The 16,064-nt window shown below is 38.2% G+C and overlaps 2 protein-coding genes across 9 annotated transcripts in view; both read left to right on the forward strand.

The window, feature by feature from the left end:
• The window catches only part of Cntn4 (contactin 4), a 1,006,259-nt gene that overhangs the window by 552,627 nt on the left and 437,568 nt on the right, over positions 1-16,064 (forward strand). The window lies entirely within an intron of this gene.
• On the forward strand, positions 928-14,622 carry LOC114705036 (tRNA N(3)-methylcytidine methyltransferase METTL6-like). Its single transcript, XM_037203472.1, is given in 3 exon segments — positions 928-1,040; positions 13,005-13,356; positions 13,358-14,622. Coding segments are annotated over 3 exon segments (669 nt in total). The 3' UTR covers positions 13,562-14,622.

Below are 16,064 nucleotides of genomic sequence, written 5' to 3' on the forward strand. Positions count from 1 at the left end.
TTCCTAAACCAATATTGTTTCTAACTGTGTTGTAAATATTTATTACCACAGGTAAATGTAGCTCTCACCCCTTATCACGGAAGCATTTTTTTGTGTATGGAGACTGTTATGGAGATCTACAGCTGATCAAAATGCAGAGAATAAGGGACTGTGGAGTGTCCAACCACATTTAATACACCTTCAATGGAAACCCTGCACCTAAGGTTCATGGGAAATTGGAGGTATAGCAGAAAGATTGTAAGAATCAGATGACCAAGTTGCCTTTATTTAGGGTCAAAAATGTACCCATGAAATTTCCACATTATGGCTGCCCAAATAAGGCTAGCATAATGACAATACCAGTTGGCATGCCAGCATGGATAAGGGAAATTCTACACAACCTAATCCCTGGATGAAAATCTACAGGTGGTCAATGGCTGCTAAAAGGGAGAGAATTCGCTTCTTCCAGGGATGAACTCCTACATAACCATGGAAACACATGCATATAAGGATTGAAAACTGAACACAGTTGATTGCAAATGCATGTGTGCAATTGTGTGTGTGTGCATATGTGTGTAATGGTATAAATAAAGAAAATATCATAATCTGGGAGAGAGAAGTGGTAAACACAGGAGGAGTTTGAAGGGGGGGAGAAATGATATAAATGCAGTGCTCGTGTGTGTAGTTCTCAAAAAATATCCATAGGTTTCAATAAAGTACAAAAATGATCCAGAGAAGAATAATTTAAGACAGCTTGTGGTTTTCTCCTTGAGATCCAACTTTTTAAGGATTTAAAACCTTTCAAATTGCTTCAGAAAAAAATCTGCTTTGGTAAATTCAATATAGGTCATATTGGCAACAATCATTATCTACCATGAACAAATAATCATGTATGACACTGAGGAGATAGCTCAGCGAGTAAAGAGCTGGCTTTGCTAGCATGAAGACATGGTTCAGATATCTAAAACACAAGTAAAAGATGGGTGTGCTGGTATAGCAGGTGCCTGTGTTCGAGATCAGGATACAGTGAAACAAGCGAACCCCAGAGCCTTGCCGGTTAGGTAGCTTCACTGAAAAGGCAGCCTCCGAGTTCAGACAAAGACTTGACTCAAAAATGACATGGTGAATGATTAAGAAAGAGACACTCAGTGCCAATCTCTGGACTCTGAACATACATATAGGAACACATAGCTGTATACACATGTGTACCCACATAGAACACACCACACCCACAATTTACAATATACTAATGATTTGACAATAATACCTTAACTCTCCTGGCCAATGCTTACAGTGTAATGTGGAGCCCACAATGTGGATTCCTCAGCCCACTTTCTTTTACTCTTGGCTTGTACAGAGAGAGGTTTCATTAGAGTTGCTTTTTGGCCTGGCAGTTGAAATTCCGGGGTCTCAATTTTAGCTTCATTTTTTAAATTAACGGTGTGATTGGATAATTGTTTCCTCTGTAAGCCCCAGTTTCCTCATTGAAAAAGTAGGAATAATAAGGTACTTACCTCACAGGGTTATGGTATGGGCTAAATGAAATAAAGAAGATGATTTAAAGCACTAAATGCTTAGTAAGTTCTGAATGTGTCCTCACTGGTATTGTCTTCTGAGCACAGACTAATTGTATACTTCATGAAAATTGTGGGCCGCCACTGTAGCCACCCTCCTGAGGGTCCTTGAAAACACACACACACACACACACACACACACACACACACACACACACACACACACACACACACTTATACATTTACCTGTCTTTCAGGAAGACATATGAGGGGTCTTCTGTGGCCCAGAGCATCCTGATTCCTTCCTCATATGACAGCTTATTTCCTAATCATCCTGTACTCTGTTTAAATTATTTTCAGCATTCCATCAATATGTGAGTGCTTATAAATCATGCATAAGACATCAAGAAGAATATTATAACACTTTAAGCAAATCGTCCTTAACGTTGTAATTTCTAGAACATTCTTCTTGAATCCCATTCTTGTCTGTCCTCTCAACCGAAACTACTAATAGTATCATGAATATTGTTTTCATTATTTCACTGCTTGGTTTTACACTTTTGTCATACCACTCTCCTTATAATTTGTGTAAATGAAGTTACACAGAATTCTGACGCTGCTACATTCAAATTCTTGAGATGCAGCCATGCAGTTAGAACTGGATCAGATGCACTCAAGTTTTGTTTATCGATTACTATCGCTTTAATAAATATACCATAATTTATTACCCACTTCATGTTTTTGAAATGTGTGTATGTATGTGCAGTGTCAATGTATTTATGTATGTTTGCACATGTGAGCTGTACATTTGTGTGTGCATACACGTGTACTGGCATGGATGTGCTGGTGGGATGTGTGCATATGGATGTGTAGGCTTGAGATTGACATTGAATGTCTTCCTCAGTCAATCACCAACTTGTTATATATATTGAGGCAAGCTCTGTCACTAAAGACAGCATTTACCACTTTGGCTAGTCTAGCTAGAGAGCTTTCTCCAGGGATTATCTGTCACTATCCCCGATCACTGGGATTACTATTGGGAAAATCCTCTTGGATTTTCACTTAGGTTCTGGGTATCTCAACTCTAGTCCTCACATCAACACAACAAGTGCTTACCCCACTGAACCACCTCCTCAGCTCCAGGTAGCCACTTACTGTGAACACCATCTTGCATGTCTCCTGCTATACCTGACTGAGAAGTAGCATTGACATATCATGATATATTTGAGTCTTCAGCATCCCCAGATATATAATTAAATTGCTTTTTACATTATTATTCTTGTTACACTCTTGCTATCAGTGTCCAGTTTTTATTTAGTTCTTTCACATCCTTGCTACTACTCTATATTTTGTATGTGTCCATCAACTGAGCTTGAAATGATATCTGTTTGATTTTAAATAACATTTTTATTTCTTTATTGATTAGCTAGTTCCCTTCTGTGTGCTGCCTATTGGTACTGTAGTATTTCTTTTTATTATTGGTTAGACTCTCCTTACTTTAGGGTATTGTGTAATGTGGGCTATTATCTTTAAGCAATTCTGTCATCTCCTAGCTTCTCTTGGTCTTATTCCACTCTTCAGAAGAGTAGAAATTCTTAATTTTAAATAAATGAACCTCTGAAGCTTTTTCCTTAGGATTGTGCTTTGTGTCTTGTTTTTTTTTTTTTTTAAATCCAAAAATCTATTTTTTTTCTCTTAGAAGTAAACAGACCAAATATACCTTGCTGTATCTTATAGGAAGAAATAATTATGATTCAAGAAAAAAGGGGTTGACTTGGCTTTGAAGAAGTGATTGTTGTTACATAATTAATCTATGGCCAAACTATTATTAAAGCCCCAAAATTTAGACATATGTTAAACTAATAAAAGTGTGAGTTCCTGTGGTATTTCCAACTGATTTAACTTAAAATCTATGGTTATTTTGTTTTGGATCAAAAGGACTCTATTCTAGGATAGGAAAGTAGTTGCCATGGAGAAACAGTATATCAGAGCTTCTACATCTGGATAGCATTTCTTACATTTTCCATGTCACAGGGATGTTATTCAAATGTGATATATAATAATATATCTGTGTTTCGTGTTATAATCCTATTACTCATTCTGTTCATAGTCTATTTGCTCAAATAATCTATTTGTTTCTCTGCCCCCCATCTACTGAACATTAATTGCCTTGTAATTCATCCTTTTAGCTTGAGTGTGCTATGTGGGTGGGTTGATATACCCAAACACTGCAATCTAACTGAGCTTGGGGAAATTTGAAAGATGATGAAGCCACATCAAAGCAGCCTGAGATGAGTTAGACACCTTAAGATGAAGGCACAGACTGAATATTACATCTTTGTAGGGAATGTAATTGTAACAGAAATCTTAAAAGTTCTCATTAATAAAAAACAACCCTGAAGCCAGGTATTGGGATGAATACTGGAAGATCAGAGAAGCAGAAAAAGCCACAGCCACCTCACCTTGCCAATTCCTCAGCTAATCCTGTTTCCTCAGACTGGAAGCCTCTGAGTCCTCATCCAGAATGAATCTCAGCTGAACTGTTGCTCAAAAGCCTAAAAGCTTAACCAGGCTTTAGTTCCTTGTCCCACATCTTAAATACCTTTCTGCTTTCTGCCATCACTTCCTGGGATTAAAGGCTCTTGTTACTATGCCTAGCTGTTTATAGTGTGGCTTTGAACTCACAGAGATCCAGACAGATCTCTGCCTCTGGAATGCTAGGATTAAAGGCGTGTATGCCACCATTTTCTGGCCTTTATTTCTGTCTAGTGGGTGTTCTGTTCTCTGACCCCAGATAAATTTATTGGGGTGCATGATATATTGGGGAATACAATATCACAACATGCAATTCTTTTCATACTGTTTACATGTAGTCGATGGCTTAAAAGCATGCTTTGTTAGGCTGGAGAGATGGATTTGTGGTTAAAGCACTTGTTGTATAAGTATAAGAAATGGGGTTCGAATCCCCAGAACCCATGGAAATGTCAGGTTGGGTGTGGCAGCACACCTTTAATTCCAGCATCAGAATGTGGAGACAGGCAATCAGCTGGCTAGCAAGACTAGCCCTATCATCAAGCTCTGGCTTTTATTGAGAGACCCTGAATAATCAATGAATAAGGTGCAAGAACAATCAAAGATGATTCCTGACATCAACTTCAGGCCTCCACATGTAATGGTACAGAGATACATGTTCACCCACACACATGTGACCATCTGCATGCACACACATGTACAACATATACACAAAGACAATGAGAATGTAGAAAAAAATGTCCTCTATTAAGGTGAGAGCTACTTAGTTTTGACTTATGTTCTATGAATTCTTCTATACTAATTCCATTCACTTTTAGCATACCATCTCATTAAGTTGTCACATTTTCTTAAATATGTTTGATCCTTTCTTAATCTGCTGACCACAGGGTAACAGTAGACTGTTTACCACAAAGTTCTGTCATCTGTTTGAGTTACATTGCTATTAGGCCTCATGTGTCTTACTCATTTTTATTTTCAAAAATATATTGGAGCTTATTAATCTAAACTAATCCACTGGGAATTTTAAGATAATTATAATATCTAATATATTAATTTTAATCAAGAATATTGGTTTAGTTTTTCCATATTTGTAAAGTGCTACTTACCATATTTTCTGCCCTTGTTGAAGTCTCCTGGGCTTGACATTTTGTGTATATATTGGTAAGGGATTGACTTTATGGTTTAATTTGGGAAGTGGTTGAAAGGCCCTCTGTATTGAAATGTTGCTTCTTTACCTGATAAAGACCTTGAGTATCACTAGCTGTTGCTTCCTAAGTGGCTTGAACCATCTTCCCTCCAGCCCTTCCAGATAAAACACAAGTGGCATCAAGAAGGCTTCTGGCTGTATGATGGATTTAGTCAGTATTCTTCTCAGCTAAAGTGAGTTCCTTCTGTGTGTTCCAAGGTACCATCCCAGCTAAATGAGAATTTCACAACAGAGAAGGCTTGTGAAGTTCTGGGTAGTGGGCACCTAGTCATCAGGAAAATGGTGTACAAAGAGGAAAGGACACACCTGGGATTTGGGAAACTGGAATAGGAAACATTAAGAATAATGTCTGGGAGACCTACTTTGCTCTGAACTTGGGTATGAAAGAAAATCTGTAAAAGCTTTGATTCATGAGAATATATTTTTTTTTATTCAGGATATGATGTAATTCATTTCTGATGTACCTGGGTATCAGTCTAAGTGACTATTGAGAGAATTTCCAAATTTCTCTGATTGCCATCAGTAGACAGTGATGAAGTGGATTTTTTCCCCCTCCACACTTTATCAGTGTCAGTTAAATGAGAATAAAGCTCTCTCTGCTCCCAAAGTGGAAAGAACTCAGATCTGAATCTTCAGAAATCAGTCTAACACCCTGCAGTTCTGTGTCTGATTTGAAGACAGTGGCAGCCATGTTTCTAAAAGAATACTAATTTAGTGGTCAACTTGAAACTGGACAGCACCAAAAATTTTATATTTCATCCAAAAATTTTTCCACCTCTGAATTATAAAAATCTAGATGTAGATATTTTTAAATAAGAACTAGAATAATCTTAAAAAAGAAAACCTATAAGATAATATTCCTTTTTAAAAATTTCCCTAGCACCAGGTTTCTCTCTATCCCCATGATATCTCTCTCTATCATGGTATCTCATTCACTGCTTTCCCACTCCATCCCTCTTCCAGCTCAACCTTCTTATTCCCTTATGTTCTCATTCCCTATCCCCTACTCAGAGAAAAACCCTGTGCTAGGAAAGTTGCCAGGAATCCCCAAAGATGACCCCAGCTTGAACTACTAGAAATAGTGGAGAGGGTGCCTGAATTGAACTGGCTTACCCCAGTGATCAGACCAGTGAATACCCTAACTGTCATCACAGAGCTTTTCTCCAATGACTGATGGAAACAGATGCAGAGATCCACAGTCAATCACTAGGCAGAGCTCCAGGAGTCCAGTCAAAGAAAGAGAAGAGGGATTCTATGAGCAAGTGCATCAGGATCGTGATGGGGAAACCTGCAGATATGACCAAACCAAAGTAGTGGGAACTCATAAAAGGTGGATCAATGGCTGTGGAGCCTTCACAGGACTGGATGAGGCCCTCTTCATGGCAAGACAGTTGGGTAGTTTGATCTGCTTGGGAGGCAGCCTGACAGTAGGATCAGAATCCATCCCTGGTACATGAGTGGGCATTTTGGAGCCCACTGCCTATGATGGGGCACCTCATGCAACCTTAAGGCAAGGGGAAGGAGTTGGATTTGCCTCTACTGGACGTACCTCCCCATGGGAGACCTTGACTGCTTGTGTGTTGGGGTGAATTAGGGTTTGGGAGGAGAACATTAGGGGGCAGGGGAAGGGAAGAAGGGGATCTTTGATTGGTGTGTTAAATGAATGAAGAAATTTTCTTAATAACATTTTTTTAATTCCCCACTGTGACTAATATAGTAGCTGTGATACAGGTAAAATTGGGGTTTCCTCTTGGGGTTCTTAGTCTCAATAAAATAATTTAATAGTGGACTCTAATAGGAGTTCAAGAACAATTTCATTTGAGTCTCAAAATAAAAAATCCAAGGGAAAGCTCTAGCAGCTGCCTGGAGAAAGACAATGAATGAGAGTAAGAGAAAGGCCATGTGTGAGCCGACATGGAGAGCAGACACGAGGCAGACAGACAGTCACAGGGTGGGGAGGGAGGCCGTGTGTGAGCCAACATGGAGATCAGTCATGTGGCACACAGACAGTCACATGATGGGGAGAGAGGCTTGAGAGAAGGAGTAATGTAGCTTAAGATGTTGGTGGGAAAGCCCAGGATTCAGGAAACAATGCTTAGAAAACAAAGAAAAACACTGTGTTTCTCTGAATAATACAGAATTGTGGGCAAACTTAGAATGCTACAAGGCTATTGCACTAGGGACAGGAACCCTGGGAAGGAAACTGTCCTGTATATCATTAAATAGATCATTATTCCACCCATCTCTTTGGCATGGTAAAGATGAACCTGCTTTCCTCGGAATGGTCACTTACTAAAATGACCAGGCACAACTGAAATATTATGTTTCCAGCCAGACAAAAGATTTTATCATTTAACTAGTTTTTCACTCTATCAACTAATTGTTAGAATAAGAATACAAATGTGGCTACTGTATGAATTCATAAACATTTAATTTTGAGCAATTATGTGAAATTGTGGCTAATAAAAATTATCTAAAATAAGCTTTGGTTACAGGTTGAAGTGTATCGCCTACCAACTTAAATCTCTAACCCAAAATATGAATGTATTTGGAGACAGGACATTTAAAGGGGAAATAAAAGTTGAATGAGGCCATAGTGTATGGCTATAGCCTATCCTGAAGACAAAATACACCAAAGATACACAGAGATAAAAAGTTTTATAAGGACGTGGACATTTAAGTCATGGAATTTAAATTCACCAATGAATGACATCAAAACCTCAACCCTTGTGGTAATAATAGTAGAATGTCTATGTATATATGTATGTGTGTAGATAGCCATGTACAATGATGCGTGTGTGGAAGCCATAGGACAACATGGGGAAGTTGATTTTATCATTCTAATATGTGAGTCCTGGGCTTGAACTCAGTTCTTTAGCCATGGCAGCAAGCACCTTTATAAGCTGAGCCATTCTGAGGTGCCACATCTAGCAATTTTGTCAGCACTTAGTATATACTAACCAAGTTTCAAGATCTCTATGCCTTGTAGTTCTTCTAACATCACACATACTAGAGATTATCAGTGGCTTTGTTTTGGGTCATTGAAATAAAGTGAATTGTCCAGCTCAAGGTTGTTATGCCAACACAGGTCAAACCAGGATTTAAAAAAGAACAAACACTATCTATCACAAAGCTACACAATCCTAAGTATTTAAGCAGTGATTGCTGATAATGGCTAAAGAATTGCGAGTGATAAGTATATATTTGATTTAAGATGTACAGAATCTGGGTAACAAAAAGGATGTACATTATTCATCTTCATCATCTAAAGAATGTTTTATGATACTGAAATCATTAGTCATTTGAACTTGGGGGTCCATTTTTAGAAGCCTTTTTTAGTCATCCATCAAGACTGGCACCATAGTTCAGACCTCTAATACTGCTAACACAGAACCCAAGGTAACCAGCAGCTAGCCCCTTTCCAGAAGGAATAGTGTAGAATAATCACTACCTTTGCCTGCTCACTAGACATTGTTTCCTCCAGTCAGTTTGTTTTGTGGATAATCCCCTAGAGTTCTTTATCATACCTCACAAGTTATATTCAGTGATATTATCCCAAGTTCTGTGTCTGCACATATTTAATACACAGACAAGTCAGTATATTGCCTAAGTAAGCTTTGAGGATTTTAACTTAATGGATATTCAGGCCACAAACACATTGATTTCTCCCTTTTACAAAAAAGATCCAACTTGACTTAGGGGGTTAAGTTCACTGTAAAAATGAAATGTATCTTTTCACTAGAATGAGATTTTTCTAATGTCTTCTTTTATATTAAATTTATTAGTGGTAATGATGTAATTGTAAAAACAGTTATATCAGAGACATCATATCAGCAGTCATCCAGACCTCTAACAGATTAAGAAAATAGAATCATTGTGTTCATAACACTGCTGGTATGAGGTTAATTCAGAAAGTCACTGGGTCTTTGCTCTTGACCTCAAAATCTACCCTTCACCCCCATGAGAAAGGAGAAAAGGGGAAAACAGATTTACTTTGTCACTCTCTGGAAATAAAAGGTAAAAATGAGATACTCAGAATTAAGTAATATAGTAGAAACACATTTTTTTTTCTCTTTTCAGTCCTATTTCCTTTTGATCCTGTTGATAGTGTAGGTAAAGAAATGCTTTTCTGCTCTCTACAAATGATATCCTACCTCTTTGCAATCATTATTTTTCATGAACAGATGAACACAGTGGTTGTGAAATGATTTAAATTGTTTCTGAGTTCTTTGGAGGGTCTCATGCAAATTCATTAGTAACTCTGGAACTGTCTAGTATGCATTTAAGTAATGAAAAATGTATTAGTTTCACTACACAAATGTATTAGCTTCCACTCTGTAGTTAAATGAAAAATGTATTAGCCTCTATGTATCAATGTATTATCATTCACTCGGTGGCATATTCTCTTAGATGACTTTCCACAGATCTAGTCAGTAATACAAACACTGCTTAAAGACTCAATGCTGGAGAACTGTATTCTTTAAAAACATATTCTTAAAAACATTAAATTTTTTTTGTTTCTAAAATAAAATCAGTGGTAGCTTTGTGTAGGATGCTGCTAGAGGTAGACACCTTAATATATGAATAATTATACTCATTAACCTTGAGATATATTATTTTAATTCAGAATTAGGAAAAAGGAGAGATAACTCAGGGGTTGAGAGCACAGGCTGCTCTTGCAAGATGACCCAAGTTTAATCCTGAGCAACAATATGGTGCCTCACAATCAACTGCAAGTTCATTCCAGGGGACCTGATTGCCTTATTTTGCCTTATGCTGGCACCATGAGAAACCATGGTGTACATATACACATGCAGTAAAACATCCACACACATAAAAACAACAAATTTTCAGAGTTGGGATTGAAGATTTTCCCAAAGAAAAGGCATGGCATTAACTATTCAATTATTGGAGGGAATCATTTTTTCAATGAGTAAATATGGGTCTGCAAGATACAGATCTCTTGAGCCCTCTGAAAAGTGTTGTTTTTCCATTAGTCATTTTACTTTTCTGGTAGACAATGTGGCTATACTGCATCTAAACTAAAACCCATTCACTCTTTACATACCTATTCCAGTTCTTTCACCCTGAGTAAATTCAAGTCTCCTCTTTCCCACATTCCCTTGAAAATTAGCTTGTTGAATTTGTTGGATTAATCTGAAAAATCTTCAAACAAATATAAAAATGATAATAATAATAATAATAATATGGAAAAAGCCAGGACAGTATGTGCTGTATTTGAACACATCCCCCGAAATTCATGGGTGGAAATTGAAAGCTCAGCAGTGAGAAGAGGACCCTTAAGAGATGACTGTTACATATGGGCTCTGCTTTCATGTGCAAACTGCATCATTATGGTAGGAAGGAGTTTATTTCTGTAAGACTCATTCGTCTACCCTCTTCTGTAGCCCATGTCCGTGTGTCTTACATGCTCTTTCTCTTCTTTCTTCTGCCATGAACTGACACAGCAAGGAGGTCTTTACCATATAGGACCTTGCATAACCCATTTTTCAAATCTGTAATATGCAAATTCTATTCATTGTAAATTACCCTTTCTTTCTTGTTGTTCTAAGAAGGTAAAATGAACTAAGATGGAATGATATAGTAAATTTTAATTTGATACTGAAGTATTTTATGATAATTTTTCTCTTACAAGTTTTTCTAATGATTTTCCCCTGTCATTTTTTTCTTGTTAAATAGTATTTTGAAAAAAATAATAATATTTAATGAGAGGGAAAGGTATGCTGTCAGTGCATATCTGCATTCACTTTCATGAATCCTTGTAATATGTTTCCACCATAAGTACTGCTTTCTTCACAATGAAATAACTAGATCCCAATTCTCTGCCCCTCTGTCCTGCAATTAATTTTGGAAACTTCCATAGGCATGACATATATGCGTGACAGAAGGACTTGATACTTGAAGGCACCACTCAGCATCTGCTGTACTCCTTTCCCACTCAGTTTCTTCTGGCATGTTCAGAGCTTGCTTAAGTCCTGAATCTTGACAGGAGCTGCCAACCCTCATCAGGAGAACGGGGATAAGCAAACTCATCTATATCTGTGTGCTCCTGAGGCATCGGAATACACTCTATCTTTTCTCCATACTCTTTTTCTGAGCAACATGGTGTGTCTCTTAAAATTAGGCTTAGAAGACAAAATGTTTAAAGCCTTTAGAGACTGTACAAACATTTGGCAAAAGACTTACATCGTTGTAGAGATTGTCTTACCTCAAATGAAATAAAATAACAGAAATTGCTTATCTCCACACCATATGAATTAACTTGACAAGAAGTAGTTTAGGAAAAAAATAGTCTTTCTTAATGCATCTTGTTACTGGGCAATATGCAAACTCCCCAGCTACTCACATTTGTTTATTGCATTAAAACTACTCCCACCTTTCATATCAACAATTAGAATGCAAACAAGCTTATAAATACTAACAGGATCACAAGCATAGGCTTTTATAAGTATCAGATTTTATGGATGCTATTTCCATTTCCATTTCATTTGAAGGACAAAGCAAGATTATCTCAGGTATTGTTGTTTTAGAAATAGCAGTACTCCCATACATATATTTATACATACATACATACATACATACATTAAAGCATTTTATATATTTCTTGACAGTTCAATACATATTACAATGTATTTTGATCATATACATACTTATTTCCCCTCTCCCTCTCATCTTGCCCCATCCAACAAGTGGCCTCTCTCACCTTTGAGTCATAGATAGATAGAAAGATAGATAGATAGATAGATAGATAATTATAAAGTCCTCTTGTACTGCCTATGTGTACACTGGCAACCTGCCTGTAGCCACACCCCAGCCCAAGCAATTATCATTCACTAATAGTCCCTTAACTAGTACAGGGTCTTCAAGACTCCCTCCCCATCAATTTGCATCAGATTTTAATCATTTGTAAATATAGTGTGTTATTTACAATTACTTTAGATAGAGTTTTAAAATTTTTCTAACGAGCTGGTATCCTTTTTTGGTTTAATTCTAAAATAAGCTGTTGTTCATATTGTGTAAACTGCCTCTACTGTAAGGTCTTTGAGGAGATACATTGACCTCCTTCCCCGCTTATCGCCAGCCTGTCTGACTACCTCCTGTAAATCACTGATTCTTAGCTGTCAACTTGCTTATAGTCTTGACTGAAGCTTCCCCCAGGTGTGTGACTGATTGCCTTCCTAACCTCTGATCACCGCTAGACTTGTCCTTTCAGTCTCATGCCTATCGCTGCCTAGATTGTTGATGTTGTTGTTGTTGTTTGTTGTTTCATTGTTGTTTTGTTTTTTTTAACCTTTGTTTGTTTGTTTCACTAAATGTTTACTCCCTAGTTACAGAGGTTTCTCTTACCGATTCATCCTCCAACACTTAGTGTGACTTTGGTTACATGTGGAACTAGTGCCTAGAATCAAAACGCACTGGACTTTTAAACTGTCTGACCTTGAGCAAATTGCTAATCCCTTCATCTATAAAATCTGCCTCTAGGTGGAGGATAGATTATAGGTCTTTAATAAGGTTCACATATAAACTCCAAACTTAGGGCGCAAACATTATCAGAGTTTAACAGATGCTAACACCTGTTTTCTCCTTGTCTGGACTGCCTTCCGGCTTACAGGAAAACAAATTAACAGTTCCCTCTACATTGGTGCTCACTCTCATTTGCCTTCCAATTCCCATCTCAGTCTAGACTCAAAACCTCTCATGTTAAATAGAGGGAGAAAACTGGGAGGAGAGAGCTAGGAGCCAGAGAAGAAGGAAGACATCAGGGGCCAGCCACACAGCCACACAGCAAGCCATGGAATAAGACAAAATCCTCTATGTAACACAGAGAGATGCAAAATATTCCAGTGTGACCTCACTAGAGAGGACCTCCTTGACCATATCCCACCAGAGTCTGTGGATGCCACCACATTGATCTTTGTGCTCTCAGCTGTTCACCCTGAGAAGACACACCTTGTCTTACTAAATGTGTACAAGGTACTAAAACCAGGCAGAAGTGTCTTGTTCCGTGACCATGGGCTGCATGACCATTCCATGCTTAGGTTTAAAGCTGGAAGCAAACTTGGAGAAAATTTTTATGTCAGACAAGATGGAACCAGATCCTATTTTTTTTACTGATCAATTCCTGGTGTAGCTCTTTGTGGACGCAGGTTATGAAGAAGTGGCGAATGAGTCTGTGTTTCAAGAAACAGTGAATAAAAAGGAAGGCCTGTGTGTGCCACGAGTTTTCCTTCAGAGCAAGTTCCGGAAGCCTCCACAGGACCCAGACCCCACCCCTGACTCTGCTTCACTTGGAAGAGAAGAGTTTTAAACTAACATAGAGTTTTTTATTCTGAATTTTTAAAATTATATGTGTAATTTTTTGTATTGAAAACAAATGGGGACTAGGGAGATGGCTTAGCAGTTAAAGTGTTAGCTGCACAAGCCTGACCACCCAAGTGTGACCCCAGGAATCTGTCTAGGAAAACAGAGATGGGGACTGGAGAGATGGCTCAGTGGTGAAGAGCATTGGCTGCTCTTGCAGATCACCTGGGTTGATTTCCAGCACCCACATGGCAGCTTACAGCCATCTCTAACTCCAGTCCCAGGGGATGGATGGGAATGGAATGCCCTGTGCTGGCCTCTTCGGGTGGTAGACAGACATACATGCAGACAAAACACCCAAATTAAAGAAAAAGCATCCAATTTTGGCAGTTTGAATCCATAATCCCAGCACTCCTACCTCAAGAGAAGCAGAGAGAAGAATCATCTGGAAGCTCCAGGACCAGCCCACCAGGCATGTGCCAGAGAAGAGACACGAGACCTGGCCTCAGAAAGTGGAGGGTGAGAACCAACTCCTGGGACTTGTTCTCTGACCTCCATATGTGCACAAATGAATAAATGAACAGTGAGTGCATGTGTGTGTGCACACAGAAAAACAAAAGTGTAAGTCAGTCTTGAAAGTCAAGTTCTGTGGTTTATCTGTGTCGTACAATTCTCTTTCCACAAAGGAAAGCAAGAAGCCAAGCATGCAGATACACAAAATCGGTGTGCAAATCAAGCATTTGATAATAAATGCATTAAAGACAATTCTTTAGTCTTACCATTTAAAAAACAAACAAACAAACAAAAACCTCTCATGTTGTTTGTGTACTCTGATCATAGTCATGCTTTGTCACTGGCCTCATATTCAATTTCCTTGGTCCACAATGTTCATGATCCTGCTCTTCTCTGCCCCAGCACAGCTGGAGCAATAAAATCTTTTCATTTAGTAGAAAGTGATCACAAGAGAAAAGGATGAGATGGAGAAAGAGAGGGCAATGGAATACATGTGACTTGACAGTGGCAGGCAGGATGGGAGACTAATTGGAGAGAGAGAAGGGACTAAGAGGAGGGAGGTAAAGTCGGGGTGGGGGGGAGAAGAAGAACAACAACAAAATATCATATATATATATATATATATATATATATATATATATATTAAAAATGAAAACTGTTGCTGTTGTCTCTCACTCTCCCCTCTGTTCTTTGCCTCTGAATTTTTTCCCCAATATTCCCTCTATAGGTGATTCACTGCAATATTTTTTTCTTTATGTCTCTATACTATTTCACTTACCATATTGTCTGCTTCCAGGATGACCCATGTGGAAAATGACAGAATAAGCAGTATTCCGTATGTGTGCATCACAGTTCCTTTAGCCATATAGACCCTGTTGTTGTTTTCTTATCTTTTTACTGCACCTAACATGCTGTGAACATGGGATGACACAATCTTTTCAACATGCTGATGTTATTTCCTTAGGAAGTATGCCTAGAGATGAGTTTTCTGGGTCATGTGAGAATTCTAAGACTTATCATTTTAACTATGTTAAATGCTCCAAATCCATCTTACAGATGATTTTTGCATATGGAAACAAATAAACTAGATGACATTATTAACAATATATATGTAGTCTTATGTCTAATAGATGGCCTGTTGGCTTGACCACCTCATTTTATCATGCACATGAGTTTTATCTGGACACTCTGAGACTTCAGATGATGACAGATTGATCCTTTCCATTGTTTAGACCAAAACCTCATTTTTTAAAAACATTTTTTTGGGGGGTTCTTATTGTTTTGTGTCTCACAGCCATCCTATGCCTTTGCCCTTTGTGTCTTTTGAATATGTTTAGGACCAATCTGGTTCTGAATATCCTTCATCTAATCTTCCTGACCTAAGATGACCACCATGTAACCCTGTTCTGCAAGATCCAAGTTCTGTAACTGGTCTCTCTTTTCTTCCTTGACATCTATTCTATCACTTTTGACTTTTTGTTTTCCCCTTACTCATTCCAGTCTATTATCATCACATCTGTCAGAATAATTCTTTTAAAGAGTAAACCAGGGCTAGTGAGAGGGTTCTGGGGCTGAGAGCACTGGCTGCTCTTCCAGAAGACTTGGGTTCAACCAGGTGATAGCTAGCAACTATCTGTAATGCCAGTTCCAGAGAATTTGGTATCATCTTCTGGTCTCCTTGGGCACTTTAAGCTATAAGGGGTGAACAGATTTACATGTAGGCACAACACCCATGCAGATAAAATTAAATAAATTTGAAAACAGGGTAAGTCAGAATATGCCACACCTCTATTCAAACCTTGCTTTGACGATACATTTACTGAGAGCAAAGCTGATAGTCTTCTCATGGTTGAAATGTATGACCTTCACTTTATCCCCTCCAGTGTCTATCAGTGTCCTAGTCTCCTTGTTCTATTCTGTTTTCTTCCATTCCTGGCTCCCAGCCTCACTGTTGACATACTCCTACCTGTCAATAGAATAGGGTTGTGCTTGTATTG

Source organism: Peromyscus leucopus, chromosome 3 (assembly GCF_004664715.2).
Source record: "Peromyscus leucopus breed LL Stock chromosome 3, UCI_PerLeu_2.1, whole genome shotgun sequence".
NCBI classification, from domain to species: Eukaryota; Metazoa; Chordata; class Mammalia; order Rodentia; family Cricetidae; genus Peromyscus; species Peromyscus leucopus.